This window comes from Mandrillus leucophaeus, unplaced genomic scaffold, assembly GCF_000951045.1.
Source record: "Mandrillus leucophaeus isolate KB7577 unplaced genomic scaffold, Mleu.le_1.0 Scaffold311, whole genome shotgun sequence".
In the NCBI taxonomy this organism is placed as follows: Eukaryota; Metazoa; Chordata; class Mammalia; order Primates; family Cercopithecidae; genus Mandrillus; species Mandrillus leucophaeus.
In genome coordinates, this window is record NW_012103266.1 from 3,460,375 (window position 1) to 3,484,869 (window position 24,495).

A 24,495-nucleotide genomic window follows, 5' to 3' on the forward strand; every position below is an offset into this window, starting at 1 on the left:
TCTGGCTTGGGCTAAGATGGTGGTGATGGAGACAAAGAGAAGTGAGTATACTCGATGTGTATTTTGGATGTGAACAGGATTTAAGGGCCTTTCCTAGTTCAATTTCAATGCATTATTTAAGGCAGAATTCTGATCACCATTGGTTGAACAGTGAATGAGAGTTAAGAAAGTAGAGAGAAAAAGGAGACTAATCTTTGAAAAAAACTGATGGTAGGAAATGGAGAGAAAGCAGTAGCAAGCAGAAACCTCAGTCAGGAAGGATTTTTATTCATCCATCCACCCATCTATCCACTCCTTTCCCAGCAGCAAATGACTGAAGATTTTCTTTTTTTCTGAAGAGCAGAGCAGAGTGGAAACTGACAAATTGAGGAAGTAATAAAATAACTAACAGAAGGAAAGCAAATAAGAGATACTACCACCTAAAGTAGGCAGTGCATAACAAAGCCCAAACTGAAGTGAGAAGATTAGCATGTAGTAGAGCATCACATACACACCCACATACCCACAACCCAGGAGCACAGTGGCTAAAGCACTGGCTACAAATACAGACTGCTAACATTTGAATCATTTGAATTCTGTGACTACTAGTTACTGTGTGACCTTGGACAAGTAAACTAATCTTCCTTGGGCCCAGTTTCCTCCTCCTTTTTTTTTTTTTTTGAGACGGAGTCTTGATCTGTGGCCCAGGCTAGAGCGCAGGGGCCTGATGTCAGCTCACTGCAACCTCCGCCTCCCAGATTCAAGCGATTCTCCTGCCTCAGCCTCCTGTGTAGCTGGGATTACAGGCATGTGCCACCATGCCCAGCTCATTTTTGCATTTATTTATTTATTTTAGATGGAGTCTCATTCTGTCACCCAGGATGAAGTGCAGTGGTGCTATCTTGGCTCACTGCAAGCTCCACTTTCCGGGTTCACGTCATTCTCCTGCCTCAGCCTCCTGTGTAGCTGGGATTACAGGCATGTGCCACCATGCCCAGCTCATTTTTGCATTTATTTATTTATTTTAGATGGAGTCTCATTCTGTCACCCAGGATGAAGTGCAGTGGTGCTATCTTGGCTCACTGCAAGCTCCACTTTCCGGGTTCACGTCATTCTCCTGCCTCAGCCTCCCAAGTAGCTGGGAGTACAGGTGCCCGCCACCACGCCCAGCTAATTTTTGCATTTTTAGTAGAGATGGAGTTTCACCATGTTAGCCAGGCTGGTCTCGGACTCCTTACCTCAGGTGATCCGCCCACCTCAGCCTCCCAAAGTGCTGGGATTATAGGCGTGAGCCACCGCGCCTGGCCAATTTGTGTATTTTTAGTAGAGATGAGGTTTCACCATGTTGGCCAGGCTGGTCTTGAACTCCTGAACTCAGGTGATCCTCCCGCCTCGGCCTCCCAAAGTGCTGGGATTACAGGCATGAACCAATGCACCCAGCATCCTCATCCTTAATATGGAGCCATTAATAGTGCCAAACTCGCAGGGTTGTTGTGAGAAATACATAAGTTGGTGGAAGTAAAAATGCTTCTCATAGAATCTGACAAGTTAAGTCCTCAATATTTATTTTGTTTCTATCCATACTAATAGCAACAGCAATAATGTTAATGATAATTGAGCTCCTCTATTTCTGAGGTTTGACACAGAATGAGTAAGTAAAAGATATATAGCTACAGAAAACTTTGTAGGTAGAAGAGATATTGGAGGTTCTGAAGTCAAAGTGCTTTCTTTATTCTCTGGCAAGTAACAGGTTAGGATGTTCGCAGTAAGTTAAAAGAATGGGGAGGAGACAGAAGACTTGAGGAGAGAAGGAAAGGTATGGTATGGCCACTATGGAAAAATGAAAGGACGCAGAATAGGGAGCGAGTGAAATAACTGTTAAAACGGCAGTGAGAGTCTGATTGAGGTAAAGGCTAAAATGTCAAAAAGATACCAATTGACTCACTTCACCAAAGGGAACAGAAAGGAAGAAAGCAAGACAGTCAGAAGTACAGTGAGAATGTGAAGGAGCTTGGATTTCATTCTGTAAATTCAGGGAGATACTGGAGGTTTTCCATATAGAAATCATGTGATAAATACACCAATAATGTTAACAAGAGAAGTGAGCAGAGGCAATGAGCCTTTCCAGTTTGGAGCCTCTCTCATGACTGCAGATGATTCTATTAAACAATTTCCAAAGTTGTCCTCACATTAGGCTGTTGATATATGTTTAAGGGTTAAAAAGCGTTTGGATGTATACACACAGAAGTGAATTGAATTTCAGCATACACCTAGAGAAACACGTTTTAGCAGAATTTCTATTGTTACAGATTTAAATTATACTACTTTCTAATTTCAGGCTCAGACTTGGGCTTAATAATTGTCCTGTAATTCAATTCCATAAACATTTATTTACTGTCTATTTTATACATAATATTGTTCTAAACACTGAAAAGTACACGTTTAAAAAACTAAAGTATATCATTGTTTAAAAAATATTTCCTTGATGTGAATGCAGCTAAACTTTATTGGGCAAATCCTGACTGATACTATCTTAGGTAATTTACATGGTGTAAACTAGTTTGTAATGTCCTTGACTTTTTACCCCCCACAGACATGTAGCTAAGAATGGTGAGAGTAAATAAGGGGACTAGGTTACTTCATGTACACACAGCCTCAGAATTATTTATGGTTATGTGCATAAACAAGAAATCTCTTCCATTTTCTATTTTGCTTTTAGTTCAGAAGGTATATTGCTTTTTATGTCCCCAAACTTCATTTCCTCAGTGTGGTACCAAGGATATGCCTCTTGAAAGGACTTGCTTGGCAAACTAATACATCTTCCAAGATAAACTGCATTCAGAAAAAAAAAAATGACTTCAGAGAAATTGTGTAGTATACCTACTGTAAAACTCATAACCATCATGACACAGCTGAATTCTCAGAGGGTATATAGCCTTGCTTCAATTATAATATGAATCCAAGCAGCTCAGGCTTCAAATGTGGACTTTGGTCTAAATAATTGTATTACTCAATATTGTGCTAAATTGCTTTTAGTTAACAAATGATATCTATCAAATTTAGAATTTAGTTAATTCACCCTGTTCAAAAATAAGAGAAATAAATACCTTTCTCAGATACCATTATATGCTCTATCTGATCCCAAATATACATTCCTGATTTTCTTTGCAAGAATTTGATAGAATCCTTCTACATAAGTGTAGTCAATGCCATGTCTCAAAATTAATAAACTCTAAATATGGGTGAGCATTTATTGCACATGTTCAAAAGGAACATGCTCAGTCCCATGTAGCACAGTTTGACTTTAAACAGGATTTTTAAACTGCAAGGTATCAAATTAGATCAATTCTAACATACTATACTATTTAAAAGTTTACAGAATATTTTGGATAAGGCTGAAAATGTTTGACTATTAGGTCCAATGGTAATTTTAAAATTCTTAGTATGCAAATGGAAAATGTTCAGGGAGCCAGGGTAAAGTTGGTGACCATAATGGAGCTATTTATTCATACGGCAAACAAACTTGCACTGAACACCTAAGTAAAAAATAGCTTTTTCTCCAAGAAATTAAATAAATCATAGTGCCCTCTTTTCCTGCCATTTTTTGTTTTTGTTTTTTGTCAACTATTTGAATAGTCAGTTTGGGGAATACTTAAAACATAACTATAATCTTGAATTCAAAATTTATACTTATTCATCTTTTGTACCCCTTAATATGAAGGGTGGGATAAGAAAAAATAATTCATTCCAATAATAATTTAACTACATGATGATTTCAAGACATGATGGATAAGATTTTCTTCCCAACTAAAACAGTACGTTTCAAGCTTTAAATCAATTAATGACACTATACGAAATCTGAAAATCCTTGTACTTTTTCTGAGACGATATATACCCTAGAAAAAGAGTCTCTATTACTTTGCTCATTACCTAGTAATTACCTTTTATTTTAACCTATTTTTGGGGGGTCAGATTCTAACATAAAGATCTAAATGGAAGGAAAAATAGCCCACATAATAATAATGTATACTGTTTGCATATATTAATAGAATTAAAAATTGGCACTGTTATACAAAAGATCCCCTGAGATATTTTGAAGTATTTTATGAATGCGAATATTTTATTATTTTTCAATGCCATGACAAATAATAATAGGTAAAAAAGGATTTTTTTCTGACAGCCAATATTGTATTAAATTATGTAGCAATACAGTAATGAAAAAAGAATTGACAACTGAAATGTCTTTCTTTTCACTCTTTCTGGCAAGTGTTAACCTCCCAGCTGAGTTTGTGGTCCCTCATGTTGGATACATACCACAACTCCAAATTGTTCAGGCTCACAGAGGTCATCATATTCATTCTTAAGCTCTGCTAATTCATTGAGTATCTTCTGCTCAGGAAGATGTTTCACAAGGTTCTAAAAAGAAATAAACGTATAAAAGTTTAGTGTTTTAGTATTAGAATTTTTAAACATGCGTTAACAATTATGAAAGTGATTAATTGGGACAGGAAATTTCTGATTATGGTTCTGTTATGGTACCAGAGTATCAGCCCTTCCCCACCCCTCCAAAATTTGACCTAAAAATGAACTACAATAAATTGTGAATAAAATGTATAAACTTGTTTGGTGTACAATATAGCATATAAATATTGAATAAAAGATCATATAAGAATAAGTGGTATTCCAAAATTGAGTAAACTTCTGGGACTTAAACATATAGAATACTTTTTAAGCTTTATTTCCAGTCATAATAATTAGTCAATCTAAACTAAAAACAGAAAAATACTACGTAGAATTTGCTTATGTACAATAATACTAAAAAAGAAAGGATCAACTCTACCATTCATAATTTTTCAAAACCTGGAATCATCTTCAATCTTATAAATTACAGTTGGTTTGTACAACATCTCCCATTATCTACAATGTCTATATTTAAGTCCACAATGCATTCCTACTTTTAATGGAGAATCAAGCAAAAGTGATGAAGTCTGATGCATGCTCAAATTTGATGACTCTTATGAAGTGAATGTTTGTGTCCCTCCAAAATCCTTATGCTGAAATCTAATTCTCAACGTGATTATTCTTAAAGGCAGCACCTTTGAGGGGCAGTTAGGTCGTAAGAGTGGAGCCCTCACAAGTACGATTAGTTCCCTGTTAAGAAGAGGCCAGAGAACTAGCTTGCTCTCTTCCCACAATGGAAGCATGCAATGAGAAGTTAGCAGTCTGCAACCCAGAAGAGGGCCCAACTATGTTGACATCCTGAACTTGGACCTCCAGCCTCCAAGATAGCGAGAAATAAATTTCTGTTGTTTATAAGCCTCCCAGCCTTATACAAAACACCCCAGCTAACAAAAGCAAAATGTACATTATTCTCAAGTGCACATAAAACATTTTCCAGGATAATCATGTCAGGCCACAAAACAAGTCCTAATACATTTTAAAAAATTAATATCATACAAAATTGCTTTGTGATCACAAGTGAATGAAACTAGAAAGGAATAACAGAAGGAAAAGTGGAAAATCCTCAGTTATGCAGAAATTAATAAATAAAATTTTAAGCGACCAATGGGTCAAAGAAAGAACCACAGGGAAAACTAGAAAATACCTTGAGAGGAATGAAACTACAAATACAACATATCAAAACACACGGAATGCAGTGAAAGCAGTGCTAAGAGGGAACATTATAGCAGTACATGCCTACATTAAAAAAAAAGACTTCAAAACAATAAACTAACTGTACATCTTAAGGAACTAGAAAAAGAGGAGCAAACTAAAGCTAAAGCTAATAGCAGGAAGGAAACAAAGATTAGAGAAAAACAAGATAGAAAACTTAAAGCCTGCCATGTGTGCTGGCTCATGCCTATAATCCCAGCACTTTGGGAGGCTGAGGCAGGTGGATCCCTTGATCTTAGGAGTTCAAGACCAGACTGGGAAACATGGCAAAACCCTGTCTCCACAAAAAATACAAAAATTAGCCAGGCCTGGTGGCTCATGCCTGTGGTCCCAGCTACTTGGGAGGATCACTTGAGCAAAGGAGGTTGAAGCTGCAGTGAGCTGTGATTGTAACACTGCACTCCAGCCTGGGCAACAAAGTGAGACCCTGTCTCAAAAAGAGAAGACAAAAAAACAAAAAGACAAAAAAAAAAAAAAGAAAACAGAAAAGAAAAGAAAAAGAAAACTTTAAACCAATAGAGAAAATTAATGAAACCAAGCCAAAAGCTGTATATTAGTCCGTTTTCATGCTACTGATTAAGACATACCTGAGCCTGGGAAGAAAAAGAAGTTTAAGGACAGGCGCAGTGGCTCACACCTGTAATCCCAGCACTTTGGGAGGCCAAGGCAGGTGGATCACCTGGGGTCAGGAGTTCAAGACCAGCTTGGCCAACATGGTGAAACCCCATCTCTACAAAAATACAAAAATTAGCCGAGCAAGATGGTGGGTGCCTGTAATCTCAGCTACTCGGGAGGCTGAGGTGGGAGAATCGCTTGAACCTGGGAGGCGGAGGTTGTAATGAGTCAAAATCACGCCACTGCACTCCAGCCTGAGCAACAGAGCAATACTCCGTCTCAAAAAAAAAAAAAAAAAAAAAGGTTTAATTGGATTTACAGTTACACATGACTGGGGAGGCCTTAGAATCATGGTGAGAGGCGAAAGGCACTTCTTATATGGCAGTGGCAAGGGAAAATGAGGAAGAAGCAAAAGCAGAAACCCCTGATAAACCCATCAGATCTCGTGAGACTTATTCACTATCACGAGAATAGCACGGGAAAGACTGGCCCCTATAATTCAATTACCTCCCCTTGGGTCCCTCCCACAACATGTGGTAATTCTGGAAGATACAATTCAAGTTGAGATTTGGGTCAGGACATAGCCAAGCAATATCAAGTTAGTTCTTTGAAAAGATCAAAACAAAACAAAACAAAACAAAACAAAAAGCAAATCACAAACCTCTAGCTAGATTGATGAGTTTAAGAAAAAGAGAAAACTCTAGTAATTAAAATCAGAAATAAAAGTGGACATTACTACTGATTTCATAAAAAGAAAAAATTATAAGAGAAAATTATGAACAATTATTTACCAAAAATTTGAATAACCTAGAAGAAATGGACTAGTTCCTAGAAATAAAAAAAAAACTACTAAAATGGACACAAGAAGAAATAGAAAATCTGAATAGATCTATAACAAGTAAGTAGATTGAATCAGTAATCAGAAACCTCCACATGAAGAAATGCATAGGACCCAATAGCTTCACTGATGAATTCTACCAATATTTAAAGAAGAATGTATACCAATTCTTCTCAACTTTACCCAAAAAATGAAGATGGGAAAACTTCCTATCTCTTTCTATGCAGCCATCATTACCCTGATAAGGAGGTTGGTAGAATATACTACAAAAAAAAACCAACAACTCTAGGCCAATATACCTTATTAATACAAATGTAAAATTCCTCCAAAAAATACTAGCGAACTGAATTCAGCAGCATAAAAAAGGAGTACACACCATGATCAAGAGCAATTAGGCAAAAAAGAAACAAAAAGACATGTAATTAGGGAAGGAAGAAGTAAAAGTATTTCTGCTCACAGATGACATGATCTTATATGTAGGAAACACTAAATCATCTGCAAAAAACTGATGGAGCTAATAAATGAATTCAACAAAACTGAAGGTACACAGTCAACGTGCAAAAATCAGTTTGCATTTCTATGCACTTGCAATGAACAGTCTATAAAAGAAATTAGTAAAACTATTCAACTTACAATAGCATCCTCAATAAAATACTCTCTCACACCCAGAGAATGGCTATTTTCAAAACAGTGGAATATAACTCGTGTTAGTGAGGATGTGGAAGAACAGGAATGCTTGTACGTTACTGGGGGGAATGTAAAATGATGCAGTCCCCATAGAAAACAATTTGGTGGTTCCTCAGAAAATCAACACAGAATTAACATACGACTCCAAAATTCCACCCCTTATATGATGGTTATGTGTCAACTTGAGTGGGCAAAGATGTGCCCAGATTAAACATCATTTCTGGGTATGTCTGTGAGGGTGTTTCAGGATGAGATTAGCATTTTAATTGGTAGACTCAGTAATGTTGATTGCCCCCCCACCCAGTATAGGTGAGAATCAGCCAATCATTTGGGGGCCTGAACAGAACAAAATAGCAGAAGGAGGAGGAATTCATCCTTTTGCTTCCTGTCTGCCTGCTTGAGCTGGGACATTGATCTTCTCCTGTCATTGGACTGGGATTTACACCGTGAGCTCTCATGGTTCTCAAGCCCTCTGACTGAGGACTTGGACCAGATTTACACCACTGGCTTTCCTGGGTCTCTGGCTTACAAATGGCAGATCATGAGACTTCTCAGCTTCCATAATGCAGTGAGCCACCTCCTCATAATAAATCTCTTTATGTACACACGCACACGCACACACACACACACACTCTATTGGTTCTGTTTCTTTGGAAAACTCTAATACACTTAGGTATGCACACAAAAAACTAAAACCAGGAACTCAAACAGATACTGTACACAAATGTTCATAGCATCATTATTCAATATCCAGAAGGTAGAAACAACCCATCTGTCTATCAGCAGAAGTACTGATAAAATGTAGTATGTACATACAATGGAATCTTAGTCATAAAGGAATGAAGTTTTGACACATGTCATAACATAGATAAACCCTACAAATATTTCACTTAGTAAAACAAAATGGATATAAAAGAACAAATATTGTATGATTCCACTGATATGAAGTATCATCAATAGGCAAATTTTTAGAGACAAAAAGTAGAATTGAGGTTACCAGAAGCTGGGGGTAGAAGGGTATAAGGAGCTATTGCTTAATAGGTTTAGAGTTTCTGTTTGGGATGATGACAAAGTTCTGGAAATAGTGGTAATGGTTGTACAACAACACAAACGTACTTAATGCTTCTTTATTATACACGTAAAGTGGGTAAAATGGTTAGTTTTATGTTACATATTTTTCCACAATGAAAAGATAACTAGGGTAGGGAACACACAACCTTATACCCCCACTATAAGTACCCTTTTGTTCTCCTCATTTATCTCTTCCCTCCTCTCACCCAATTTTGCCTTTCCATTAAGCTCTGGGCCTGCAATGGCACCAATCATCTAATCAATGAGACCTGTTCTAAAATATTGCACCCTTTGACTTAAATATAAATATGGATATAACCACATATATGAATACTGAAATGAAATCAAGGGCATCCATTATTTTGCTCCATTAGTATTATTTTCTCTTATAGAATAAGAAGGTAAGTAAATACCAAGATATTATTTCCATTTTTTCAAATATTTTTGATGCATAGAAATTACTCAATTGGTTTTTAAAAATTGTTTCTGTTGATGGGATTTTTTTTTTTGTGAAGTATGTATGTTATTAAGAAAAACAAAGACTCAGTTTGGTAACTTGCATAATTTTCACCACAGTGAAACTAAATTAGAAAGATTAAGATCATTAAAATTATTTAAAATCAATTCTGCATATTTAAAAATCTCCACCTCAATTTTAAGCTATAACTGTGAAAATAAGTATTGTGGAGTGAATCAAGCCTAAAATATAATTTTAGCTGGGAATGTGAAACTTTCGTTATTTTATTTTTCTTCTAGCTATAGGTAACCTGTTATTTTCAGAATGAAGGCGCCACAGTGGGAGGTGACATATCTTCTCTTTCTCTATTCAGCTGTATGAAATATTTAACACATTTAGTGGCCTTGGATGTATTCTCCTCTGAATATCATCTTATGAGTTATAAGCTTATATAACTGCCATTGTTTAGTAGGTTGTACTTGCAAATTAGAATAAAACTCACTCTCAAATATGCAGCAGATGCAGACTACCACGATAGTACATACTGCTCTTATGAGTCACCTACCTGTAGGATCTCATGTTGCAAGTGGTCCTTATAGTCAATGCCTAAACATATCTGATTTTTTATATATGTACATACTAAGCTTTGTAGACAAAGATGTAGTATAAGGTTGGATAGTAGTATTTTTTCATTCCCATACATTCCTAAATAAAAGAGGAAGGAAGATAATACATAGAGACAGAGATGTAATGGTATTCATTTACCTCCACTTCACCCACTCATCAAAAGCATACCAACAGAGAAAATGGAAAAAAGGCAGGGGTTCAAGGCACAGCTTGACACTGATACACAGAGTCCTAGGAATCAGCCTGAAGTCTGTTTGTGCGGTGGACTAAGGGGGCTCCCAGGAAAGACATTTTCTAAAGGAAGAGAAGTCAAGCAGCAAGCAGACAGGATTAGTTCAGTGAGAAAACCTGTAATTTGGAAAGAGTTAGGGTGATTCTGAGTGCACTATAGATGTGTTTCTTGGATGTGATTCCAGGCCCAGACTATTCATCCCCAACGTGGTCAGATGTCTGAATACTGTGGAAAGGAGAACTGTGTGAAGAGCACTGCTTTGGTACTCCTCTAATCAAGTACATTTAAAAAGGAAAGCAAGGAAAAAATACATGTTCCCATACTTTGCCAAAGAACACCCCACACCCTTGGCACCTAGAAGGCTTCAATACACCACCAGCTGTGCCCCGTGGGAAACTCCTCCCCTCTTCCCACACACAGTTGTCCCCAGGGGAGAGGATCAAAACAAGAACCCACAGTTGCCACATGGAAGCTGGCAAAATTCATTCAGAGAATGTGTAAGCTATTCCCTGAGACCTCTAGAAACATCTAATGTTGAGACTTTTGATAAGAGTCAGGGTCCTGCAACAGCAGCTACGAGCAAGAGCAAGAAAAATACAGGTGAACTGACATAGATCAGGCTAGACAGTAAAACTGTAACATTCATATTGCCCCAAAACTCTGTACTTAAAAAAAAAAAAAAAAGTAGCTTTTGAATTTAATGCTTCCTTGATACTACAATTGCTTCTGTTCTCTAAATAAACTGCAAAGGTGAGTTGATAGTCGAAGACCACCCTCTATGCTTGCTATAAGTGAAAGGCTGTTCATAGTAGTAAAGGCTAGAAGTGATAAATTTTTAAGTATAACAGATTCTGACAAACTGTGAGTTGATAGGCAAATATCCTGGAAAGTTTCAAGGCACAAGCCCTTCAATTTCTCCCTCCCCCTGCTGCTGCTTACTACTGTGCATATATTTTTTTTTTTTCCAAATATTTCAGGATTTGTGTTTAAAAGATCAATTCTGGATAAGTATGAAGGTTTCATCCTAGAAAATGTCAATGAACTGAAGTTCACAAAGAAAACAGAGAAAGAGAAAGCAGCAACTATGTCACTGATTGAGCAGAGTTTTCTTCATCTTTTATGCATCACAAATTTACATTCTGATGACTGTCAGTGTTATGTGAAGGAATTTCTATGAATAGACCACATGCTTTTAACTACTTTTTACATTTTGGGAATTATTCTGTAACACTTCCAAAACTTTATTTCCTTTAAATGTTAATTGAACACTTAAAGGTTAGTTAAGTAAAGGTATTGAACCATAATGCCCTTTCCTTCTTGCAAAAACATAACCTTTCTTTTTTGTCTCCTATCTCATTAAGTCACTTTACTAGTAGAAGAACTAGTAGAAGAACAGCGTTAGGTTCATTTTGATGAAGACCATCAATTCCACATAAATGAATTGGAGCCAATATTTCTTTATAAAAATACATATTTTATATATATTTATTAGTAATGTCTTACTTTAACTTATGTTGACAATTGTGTATTTTTAAAAATCCAGATAAGAAACATTCCCCTTGGCCAGGCGTGGTGGCTCATGCCTGTAATCCCAGCACTTTGGGAGGCCGAGGCAGGTGGATCATGAGGTCAGGAGATTGAGACCATCCTGACTAACACGGTAAAACCCAAACTCTACTAAAAATACAAAAAATTAGCCAGGTGCGGTGGTAGATGCCTGTAGTCCCAGTTACTTGGGAGGCTAAGGCAGGAGAATGGCATGAGCCCGAGAGGTGGAACTTGCAGTGAGCTGAGATCCGGCCACTGCACTCCAGCTTGGGCAACAGAGCAAGACTCCGTCTCAAAAAAAAAAAAAAAAAAAAGAAAAAGAAAAGAAAAGAAAAGAAACATTTCCCTAAAAGTCCCTTGGCTAAATCTCTATCATCATAACACATCTTTTCCCCATTTTGCTTGGTCAGAAAACATAATTCCTTATCCATGTTTTTCAGAACTTTCTTATGGTATATGGCTTAAATCACTGTGTATGTGTTTACTGTTCTTAAATCATGTGTTCTTTTACTTTTCTTTGAATTAAACGACAAACAGTTTCATGCCAGTGCTTGGTTCTATACTTATTTTCTGTTTTATTCATCCATTCTGCCAATATATACTGGATGTCTACTACGTGACTACCACCATGTTAACCACTGGAGATTCTGCCCTCATAAAGATAACAGGGCCAAAAGGGCTGTGTATGTTCTTGTTTACACAGTGGAACACAATCAACATATGAATTAGTAATTTCTCTTCCATTTGATCCAAAATACATTTTCTGTCAGGTGGTGATGGCACAATCTTCTCCTTTTGCTATAAAATTCCTAACATTTCCAAAACTCTTGGCATTTGACTCCAAGAATCGACATACATACTGAAGTCTGTTAAAATGCTGATTACCTGATTACCCCTAAAGCATTTGGGGATGGGGCATTTCAAGCCCTCAACATGCAGTCACTATTTTCAAAAACCTATTAGTTAACAAAATAACACACAAGCATTGAAAATTGATGAGAAAATTCCTGACCTTGAAGTAACAAGTGTGTCTTACAAATAATCAGGGATTTAAAGGTTTCCTATCTAATCTTTAATCAAGCCCAGGCAGAGAAACATATCCTAAAGAAATGATTTTAAACTCTGACACTTAACATTCAGATTACACTCAGTTCCCTGGAAGGCTCATTGACTTTCCCATGATCAGTATCACCTCAGTGCTGATAATGCCAAATGAACATCTCCAGCCCTGACCACTCTTAGGCATCCTCAAACTCCATGTTTCTAACTGACATTCCCACCCAGATGTCCCATCATTAACTCAAATTGAACAAATCTAAAGGAGAACACATCTTCACTCTGACCCATCCCTACACCTTATCAGCTTCTCCTAATGGTTTCATTCTGTCAACAGAACTGGCATCCTTTTCATCTTCTAAGCTTTCAAACTGGCAATTACCTTTCAGTCACACTACTGACAATTTTTCCTAAAAAAATCTCTTTCAGGTTCAACCCTTCCTTTCCATTCCACAGCCAAAAATCTGGACTAGGGAAATTACATGGTAACTAAACATTTCCTAATTGAAATTCAATTAAATTCTTCAAGGGGTTCTAGCCCTGTACTAAATAGATCAGTGAATATCACAGATATATTTACTACTATAATAGAAAAAATAGTGATTACTTTATATGTAAAAAATTCTACTTCCACTAATGTCATGATTCTATTTGCAAAATAAATGTATTGCTTTCTACATCATTTATGATTTACAATATAAAGGATAATTATGAAAAGTACTCCTTTGATGCTAATTACCTCTTATTTTATGTCCTATTTTGTACTCTAAAATAAAAATTATAAACCATATTAAACATAAAAAGTGATATTAAGCATTAAAAAGTAGCACATATAGAATAACTTGATCACTATGAGTATTGAATAGCAGCATCCAAAGTATGTATGCCCATGTCTAAATATAATGATAGCAACAGGAGGCCGCCAAATGCCTAGGCAGACATGGGTGGGTACTGGGTGAAACCCCAACTCTAGGCTGAAGACAGTTTAAAGCTTGAAAGCCAAGCTGCAAATTAAATCCATGGGCAGGATTGAGAACTTGTCTTTCTGTTTGGCGTCCTTTCCTCTGATTGATCCCCATCCTTCACCTATTTTACATATACCTACCCTTTCCTAACTGGTTCTCTTTTTTCTTTCTTTCTTTCTTTTTTTTTGAGACAGTCTCACTCTGTTACCCAGGCTGGAGTACAGTAGCACAATCACTCCTTACAGCAGTCTCAACCTCCTGGGCTCAAACGATCCTCCCAACTCAGCCTCCCAAGCAGTTGGGACTACAGGCTTATGCCACCATGCCTGGCTGATTTTTTAAAAAACTGTTTATAGAGACAGGGTGTCATTATGTTGCCCACACTGGTCTGGAACTCCTGAGCTCAAGCAATTCTCCTGCCTCCACCTCCCAAAGCACTGGGATTAGAGGTGTGAGTCCCTGTGCCTGGCCTAGAATAGATTTTCAACAGACAAAATAGGTTGACAGATAGATGATACCCTGTTAATGCTATATTCTGCTTTCATTAGATATCATCTTATCACGGCCACGATAAACTGCCACAAACCAACGCTAGGATTCATTATTATAAAATAGTACATGCAGATGCTTCCAAAGCTGAATTATATCCTCACATTCAAGACCCATATCATTACAGCACCAAGTAAATCACTTCAATTAGTTCAAAACATTTATAATAGAAAACTGCCATACATGATGATCGCCTATCATTAAGTATTTAGTTCTCTGTTTTCATTTAAGTACTAGTTAAAGGTGCCTGTATCGAAAACAAAGTATACAGTTATCCATTAGACTAAAGAAATACAGAGTCAAAATGGAGCATCCATAATACCCTGAACATTTTGACACATCTGGTATCTATGTCAAGCTAACACATTTTTCTTTAAGCAGAAACAATGCTTGTCATCTGTAGAACTTTAAATACACTAACCTGAAAATGGTGGCAGATTATCAGTATCTAATGTTTCTCTCAACTTCCCAATAAGAGTCATAGAGATACTTTAGAATAGATTTCCGCTTCCAGCAATATAGCTGATTAGTTACCCAGAGGGACTGTCAATTTACAGAACACCTAAAATGCTGAATAGATTCTTTAAAAATATCTTCAGATGAAAAGCTAACTTGGCAAGACATTTTTAAAAAGTTCTCATTACTCACCCTCCAAACTCCCCAATGGGGAAAAAAAAATGAAAGCACTAACCCAGACACATAACCAGACACTGAAGGCCAAGACTATCGTAGGAACATCTACCAAACTCTACTGGTCTACAGCTTTTACAGAACCTCAAAAGGTAATACCTCCAGAAAAGGGGTGATTTTGGAGAAAATAACAAAGCCTACCTACAGAAGAAAACAGTAAAGAATTGTGTCTGGTTTTGCCTTGACTCTGGGATTGGAGATAAGGGGCTTCTCTGCTGGAAACTTCTAACCACAAGGCGACACCTCTGCTCTCCACCATGCAAGTTTTGGGTTAGAACTGAAACTACCTAGTTGTAAAAATATATGCTGATAATTTGTATTTAAAGTGATTATTCTTTGGTAGTACTCCAAGGTAGAATAGAAAGATTATCTCCCAGGGAATGTCAATTTAGACTACAGCTCAGTTAACAATTGAACTCAGAATATGGTGAAATAATCTCTTCATAGGGCTGAGAAAAAAAAAAATTGACAAGCTAGAATTATATACCCAGTGAAAATATATTTTCAGAACAAGGTGAAAAAAAAATAGAGAAAGAAAAGCAGTGTTTGGTACGACCAGAATCTCACTAAAAGTCTTTCAAAAAGACTCATTTCAGTTCCAGCTATTAGGGACTCGGAGGTAGGGGGACTGCTTGAGTCCAGGAGATTGAGACAAGCCTGGGCAACACGGCAAGACCCCCATCGCTAAAATAACTTTTAAAAATTTGCTGGTCATGGTAGTAAGCCTGTATTCCCAGCAGTTCCGGAAGCCAAGGTGAGAAGATCTCAGAAGACTGAAGCTGCAGTGACCTAGGATTGAACCACTGAACTCCAGGCTAGGCAACAGAGCGAGACTTTGTCTCTAAAAATAATTATAATAAATTAAAATAAATAAAATAAACAGACGTGTTTTGGGGAGAAGTAAATGATCCTAGAAGGAAGTTTTGTCATATAAGAAGAAAGGTATACAAAAAAATTAAATGTGTGAGTAAATCTAAGTGGGGAACAGGTGGTGGAAAGCAGGGAGTTGTGGGGTTGCTGAGATGGGAGAATTGCTTGAGCCTGGGAGGTCAAGGCTGCAGTGAGCCAAGATTGCCCCACTGCACTCCAGTCTGGGCAACAGAGCGAGATCCTGTCTCACAACAGGAACAAAGGAAAAATCTAAATAACATATATTTTAGGGGCACATCCATATATGGCAAAAGAAAGGCATGGGGTTGATGAGCCTAAGATTCAGAATAGTGGCTTCTTCTGGGGAGAAGGGTAAACAATGGCTTCACAGTAATGGTAACCTGCGCACCCCTGGTTACATTTTATTAATACTATGCTTTGAACTGTACACATACAGCATAAATATTAGAGCCGTATCTCAAATGAACCTTTTCTTAAACTTAATTCAACCTTCTGTTCTCAGACAGTCTTTGATTACTCTGGGAGAGTTTACATTGTTGCCTTAAAATTTTACAATTTGGGACTTAGCCTTCCTTTAATCTGATCCAATTCAATATGGATTTCTTTTGATGAGTCATTCAGGGACATTTTTCAGCTGGTCACCATCATCTAGATAAGGACCCTTCACTTTTGTAATGTACAGACACACTCCTGGGTTTGCTTTGGCTTTTTGTGGACCCTTTCTAAACATCCCATACATTTTCACAAAGAGAATCATCAACTGAGTTTAAAAAGAATGAGATCAAGGGGACTGGGACTGGAGGGGCGGTGAGCCCCAGGGCACCTGGGCATTAGGCCCGGGCATGGCAGGCAGCAGTGGCCTGGGGGTTTCCTGGGGGAGGCCCACTCTCCAGCCCACTGCTGCCCCGGAACTCTTTCTCAAAAAAAAAAAAAAAAAAAAGGATCAGAGACAATCAGAGGATCACAAACAATTCTTACTCTTAGTCATTCATTTGTACTATGAACTGAGGGGAGCTAGTCAAGTAGAAATCGAAGAAATCCTACAACAAATCACAAATCTAGTTTTGTTTGAAATATTTTCCCCTTGAAGCAGTATTCAAATTATCTATACATATAACCTATATAAATGTATTTGGTCTGGGACACTGTTTCTAACAGATATAAAGCAAATAAGTCTTCACTCCAATGCTTAAGAATTTATTATTTTCCCAACTGGCAATATGTGTTCACGCTTATTTATAAACATTCATCAGGCAAACTCTACCACCACTCTACCATCAAATGAAATGCAACTAGATCACATGTAAAGATGATCTAGAACATATGCCAAATTCCATAAAACTACAATGATTAATTAACATATATGACAATATATGGTGACCCAATACATTTGTTATCCGATGACTGGCTTTATGTTGGTTGAGCAGAGTTTATCCTGGCTTTATTCGGATGTAGTCCCACTCTAAGCAGTCACTTCTATATGACTGCCTACTGTGCCGCCAACTAGTTACTCATCCTCTGAAAGTCCACCCTCTTGATGACATTTAACCTGTTGGCTCTTCTGAGGAGACTTGGCCCTAAGATCAGATAAGACAAGACCATACTTTCAGGATCTAAGGAGGATGCCTAACATTCCCAAGCTCTCCTTTAGGGAAGCTCAACTCTTCTCTAGACCTGTGACACCTCTAGTGCAAAGGGAAAGCACAACTTCACATGAGAGGCATACGGTTTAGCATCTGTTGTCTTTGTAATACTTCAAATCTTCCTCATGGATTTAGGGCAGCCAAAAACAAAGCTTCCCTATTTACAATGCTACTCATCACTGACAGAAAGTCTCTTCATCTGGAAGTAGTCACGTTTTTATTTTTAAAATTATATACAACATGGAACCTACATAAACAGAACCAAGCGGCTGTTCTGTTTGGATCTAGTGTACCAAACACACTGACTGCGTGCATTTAGGATAATGAAGACCATCGGTATTCTCTTGGGTGAACCAAAGTCCCCAAAATAGGCAGCTGAAACCCAGGAAACTGTATAGATGAGGATAGGTTTCATCTCTCACTGCATAAGAAATTTCAAAGTCATCTATGACAGAAATATTTAGAACTGGTAGAAACACGAAGCATTAATCAAAATGTTATGTAAATATTTATTTGATATTGTATGGGCTTTTTATGTTTACTTCCATGAAGACCTTTTATTCAATAAAGGACACTGGGTGGTTCTTATAATTCTCAGAAATATTTGAGAGATAAAACAGTCCTAAATATTCAAGAAAGGGAAATCCATAAATCTGAAAGTAAGTTTAACATAGAGTGCTCACCCATTCAATATAGCCCTGTAGAGGGGACTGGCCTAACTAACAGGCTCCAGATATCTAATTGAAAATATCACAAAATCACATGATATAACAGTTATCATATAAACTCTGTATCATGCATCTGATTCTAAAACAAGTAAAAAGAATGACCAATACAAAGAATGCTTATGATACAGCTCAGAATGTCTGCATCATATGCAAAGATCCTTTTCAAAAGATTATGAATAACACAGTAGAAATGAGCAGATGAAGAATGAAGAGAATGTTCAGTCTGGTTTACAGAGTAGGGAGTATTTCCAGGAGAAAGTAGGTTTTTGTTTTGTTTTGTTTTGTTTTTTTTTTGGAGATGGAGTCTTGCTCTGTCGCCCAGGCTGCAGTGCAGTGGCACGATCTCAGCTCACTGCAAGCTCCGCCTTCCAGGTTCACCCCATTCTCCTGCCTCAGCCTCCCGAGCAGCTGGGACTATAGGCGCCCACCACCACGCCCAGCTAACTTTTGTATTTTTAGTAGAGACGGGGTTTCACTGTGCTGGCCAGGATGGTCTCGATCTGCTGACCTCATGATCCGCCCACCTCGGCCTCCCCAAAGTGCTGGGATTACAGGTGTGAGCCACCACGCCCGGTCAGAAAGTAGGTTTTAAGTCATATTTTAAAAGATAAAAAAGACACCTAAAGGATGGAAGGACAGGTGCAAAGGCATGGAGAAGAGCTAATGCAAGTCATGCACAGATTATTCAAAATCAAGACTTTGAGAGACTCTCCAATTTCTAGAGATTAACTAGAGATCCATTACAGCACTTAAAAACGGAAGAAAACAGGTGGCAATCATTGTGATCACTTCTTAAGAAAGAAAATGAATTGATGGAGGAAAAAGAATGGCTAGTCAAATCAAGTGATGTGATGCGCTAGACTGGAGAAAGTCTACAGACAAAGACCAACTAGAAAACAATAGTAGTCTAGTCCTATGGGCATGGGAGGTGAGAGTGAAAAATCTTCAATCAGTAAGAATGCATGATGAGCTGGGATCAAAGAAGAGAGAGGGGATGAAAAAAATTCCAGGAGATAAGAATTATAGGCCTTTATTGGGGGAAGGATGAAGACTAGGAGTTATTTTTGGGATGCTCCTTCAAGTACTAGTTGAATGTTTAAGTGTTAATTCTCTTTAGATAAATGGCCAGAAAGAGTGATAGGTTACAGCTAAATAAATGTCTAAGATACTCATCTCTACGTGTGTTCAGTTTGTTTCGTATTTTATAGTTTGCAAGGGTTCTTAACATATACTCACATTTAATTTGTACAATAACCAACTTTTTAAGTATACATTTCCCCCCTTCTAAAGGCAAAAAATATACAGCTAAAAGAAGAAAAGTGACTTGCCCAAGGTCATATAGAGAATACATGACTGAAAGTCAAAAGAATTTTTTTTCCACTACACTGAGTGGCATTTTAAGTATAAACCACCGAAGAGCAGAAACTCCAAAGAGACGATGTGGCAATTAGTCATAGCACTCAAGGAAGAAAAGCAGACACCTTCTTTGCTTCTCCTGAGAAGCAACTAATTTTTCAATACTATTCAGCTATATACACTGAAGAAAAATTATAAAATGAAGGCCAAAATATGTACTCTTATTTTTCTACCAAAGCTGAAAGACTTCATTAAACGGTTCTGTCACTCGGAATCCTTCATATGGGATAAAATAAATGATCATCTTATTAGTAATTGAACTACCCTTTCATTTTACTAAAATGCTGCTTATTAATGCAGAAATGGAGTCCAATGCCCCTTATACTCCATTAAGTAAAATTAAGTCTTTATTTTTTGACACCTAATTATATATTTCACAACACAAACAATAATGAATGTCAATGAAGACATTTATAATGTCATCTAATACTGGAAGAAGATGTTTTAAGGGATAATTTAATTTCTACTCTGACTTCCAATGACAGAGATTGCACAAAGTGTTTTTAATTAGTAAACTTTCTGTTACTACTTTTTATTGCTGTCCAGCAGTAAACTCCCCAACCCACTCGCCCACCTGCATACCACAGCAAGGAAAAACAGGTCAAACAATGGGCTTTAAAAAATCAATAAATGGAGCATCTTATGAACCAAGTTGTGATCCCAGATTGACTATATGATGTAAACCTCTCTGAGCCTTGGTTTCTCCTCCCGTGAAACAAGGGAAATGAGTAATTTATAAAGCTTACTTCGGTTTTAATTTTGGTGGCCTCTGATTCTACGACAGAGATACAAAGGCAAATAATTTTTAATTGACAAAAAAGATACATATTTATGCTGTACAAAATGATGTTTTGATATATGTATACACTGTGGAATGACTAAATCAAGCTAATTAACATATCCATTATTTCACATACTTATTTTTTGTGGTGAGAATATTTAAAATAGACCTTAGCAATTATCAAAGCTGCAACACACTGTTATTATCTATAATCACCATGTTCTAAAATAAGTTTCCTGAACTATTCCTCCTATGTGAAATTTCATATCCTTTGATCAATATCTCCTAACCCCCACTCCCACCTGCAGTCCCTGGTAACCACCACTCTCCTCTGTGCTTCTATGAGTTTGACTTTTTTAGGTTCTGTATACTGTATAAATGAGATCACACTGTATATGTCTTTCCATGTCTGCCTTATGTCACTTAGCACAATGTCCTGCAGGTTCAAAGATTTCCTTCTTTTTAAAGGGTAAATAGTGTTCCAACATGTACATACTATGAATTGGAGCACAATGTGTATAAGGCTGAAGGGAATGGTCACATCTTAGTAAATACTTCATAAATGAAAGGTTCCACAATTTGGAGAGAAGAAAAAAGAGATATTTTAAGCATTCCATCAGGTAGAATTCTCCCTATCATACTGGCCTTCATCCATATGCATTCTAGACATTCCTAGGAGGGAATCCTGCTTATGGTCTTTCCTGTAAAGTGATACCTCTATAGGTTACTCCTATCTAACAACTCTCCCCTTTGCCTGCTGTCATATACTAAACCCATTCTCCTACTTCTGATCAACTGAAAACACTCTTGAAGCCACATTTTAGAACTGCCATCTAGCTTTGCTATTCCCTAAGTATTTATTATATTTTTCAATGCTTTATTAGAACAAATACTCAAAGTTGATATTAAATCCTAACTAGTTATTCTGAACCGGTCACACCATTCCTGATTAATTATTTAATATGACACATTCCTGGCTGGGAGTGGTGGCTCAGGCCCGTAATCCCAGCACTTTGGGAAGCCGAGGCAGGCGGATCACCTGAGGTCAGGAGTTCAAGACCAGCCTGGCTAACATGGCGAAACCCCATCTCTACTAAAAGCACAAAAATTAGCCAGGTGTTGGTCTGTAGTCCCAGGTACTCAGGAGGCTGAGATAGAAGAATGGCTTGAGCCCAGAAGGCAGAGGTTGCAGTGAGCTGCGATTGCGCTGCTGCACTCCAGCCTGAGCAACTGAACGAGGCTCCGTCTCAAAAGAAAAAAAAAAAAATTATTCTACTGCCAAACCTTCAGAAAAGGTCATGTTTTTACTTTTAGGTACTTCGATTTCTACATTCTTCTACTGCCAAAACTTCAGAAAAGGTCATGTTTTTACTTTTAGGTACTTCGGTTTCTACAAAATATTTTCTAGTAATACTCAAACTAAAAAAATACAATTTCATTCATTTTAGGTATTGATAATTTTATATAGCCATGATTTCAAATACTCTCATATATTCTAAATGATTCTAAATATAGACTATATGATTCTAATATCACCCAGTATACTAAAATAAAACAAAATCTAAACAAAAAATATGCAAATACAAAAACACCAGGTTCCTAAAACATTTTCAGATCACTTGCCTTAAGGACCTCAAATTATGATAGCCTCATCTCAGTTTTTAATAATAATACAAACCTAAATAATACAAACATTGAAAGCTAAATTTTACAACACCAAAGACATGAATAACTTACAGTAATAGAAATCCAACAACACATTAAAGCTGTTGGAAACAATTGATGGATGAACTTTTGTTTCATTTATGGAAGCAGAATATTTTTAAAAATCTATAGAATATGTATAAATATTAAAAGGTTTTGATGGCATTCTAGAGTCCTCATTCTCACCTACTGCAGTCCCCTCAAAGCAGCTCTTGCTTTAACTTTCCTTTGATTTCTTTATCTAGAGGCCCCTTACTAGTTTATTGTCATTCAATTATATTTTTCTACTCTAAAGACTACATTTCTCTTGTCAGCATGCAAATCAACTAAAATACAACATAAAGCATGAAAAGTAAAGATCAAAGGGGTTAAAGTGAGGTTTCTGAATAGTCCCCTCAAAAATAGTACACTACTCCTGGATACTTCCTTTGTCCCTATTTGATATCTCTATTTCTGGGATTCAGACAGTACAGAGAAAGGAAGAAGCCCCAGGAGAATTATCACCCTGCTGATAATTCTTTCCATTAACATCGAAAACTGAGGGCTGACTATTGAATTGTAAGTTTTGAAGGAAAATATTTCAAAATACCAATTGTAACTGCACTGCTCCTACTCACTGGAAAAGACATTTTTTGTGTGCCTATCATGTAACCAGCAATGTGCTAGGGGACTGCTTCATGTGTTATTTAATTTGATCCTTTCAACAAACTTACTAGCTATTTAAAAGATAAAAGAAAATGGACTCAGAGAGGTTAGGTAACTTTCTCCCATTCATATGGCTGGTAAGTGGCAGAGCTGGGATTCAGATCCAGCTCTCTTCATTTCAGAGTAGAAGTTGTTAGCATGATATTATTTGATTTATCTAAAAGACATATTTAAAAAACAAAACAAAAATAAATAAGCTTTTAAAAATGGTGTAAAGTGAATTGCTCAGCACTATTAAACTATACATGTAAATACTATGTGGTAAAGGGGGAAAAAAAAGCCAATTCACACTGATATGATTGCCTGTATCCACAGCTAGAAAATAATTATGACCCGTACTTTAAGCAACGCTTGACTAGGGGTATCTGCAATGTAATGGGAATGCACTCTGCCTTAAGATGAGTACTTCCCATTCCTGGGATATAGAATTTTTAAATGTACAGTATCGTTTTGTTTGGACCTATACTAATTAAATGTCCAAAACCTGTCATGAAGTTCATAATAAACATAGAAAATAACAGCAAATGACAGGGAGCGTATTACATTCTGAAACTACTACATATACTTCAGAAATAAAAGTAATTCTTAAGACAATGGTTCTCAGCCAGGGAAAATTTTGCACGCCAGAGGAGACTTTTCAAAGTCTAGAGGCATTTTGGGTTGTCACAACTGGAGGTGGAGCTGCCACTGGCATCCAGTGGATAGAGCCACAGATACTGCTAAACATCCTATAATGTACAGGACAGCAGTCAAAAATAAAACAAGAGGGAGAGAGAAAATGGGCCCGAAACACCAATAGTGCCAAAGTTGAGGAAACCTGATTTAAGCATATGCTTTCAGCACTTGCTAAATACTTTTAAATTTATTCATTGTGTAATATTTAAGACACGAAGATGGATACAAAGACAAAGAATCTACGTGTCTACCACTGAGTTTAAGAAATTAAAAGAGTTAAATTTCCCTTGTGTATTCCTTCCTGCGTCCCTAAAATATTTTAAAGAGATTAGTTAAAATACCCTTATGTTATACCCATTATTATACTATGTTAAAGTGTGCCATAGCATGTTAAATTTTATATTATATTATGTTAGATTATACTATAACTATCCCAACTCTTTAAAAGATTTAATAACTAGGTACATTTCTATTTTACATAGGAGGATATCTAGAATTATAATAGAACCTTGCAAAAAGAAGGTAAAGATTTATTCCTTATGTATGGAAGGAAAGGTTTTGATTATCTCTTTAGTACATAAGAGAAAGTAGTTTTATAGATACGATCAATTACAAATGTGTATAATTTGTTAAATACATGACTAGTCAATAAGCTTTGGACTTAAAACAAATTTGTATGCTACAAACAAATGAATAGGGAGCTAGCTGGGGGAGGAAATCATGATTATTCTCTATCACTTTGATAATTCCATCAAGGACATTACAGCCTTGACTCCCTGTCCCCTGAATCTCTTAGGCTAAGTGTCTAATGCTTTTTGTCTAGCAGTAGCCTCACAGCTAGTACTTAGAGTAGGGGTTATGGTATAACCTTGCTTTTCATATCCCAGTTCAGATTTTGGAAGTTTATATAAGGAAAAAGAGGCCACCTACCAAGTTTTACACTTGTTTTTGTTTGTTTGTTTTTG

At 36.9% G+C, this 24,495-nt stretch overlaps 1 protein-coding gene across 4 annotated transcripts in view; it reads right to left on the minus strand.

Moving 5' to 3' along the window:
* The window catches only part of DIAPH2 (diaphanous-related formin 2), a 964,164-nt gene that overhangs the window by 544,592 nt on the left and 395,077 nt on the right, over window positions 1-24,495 (minus strand). For all 4 annotated transcript variants that reach the window (XM_011987565.1, XM_011987563.1, XM_011987566.1 and 1 more), the window contains one exon: window positions 4,294-4,395. In XM_011987565.1, the coding sequence (XP_011842955.1) occupies window positions 4,294-4,395 (102 nt within the window). The remainder of the gene's footprint in view (window positions 1-4,293; window positions 4,396-24,495) is intronic.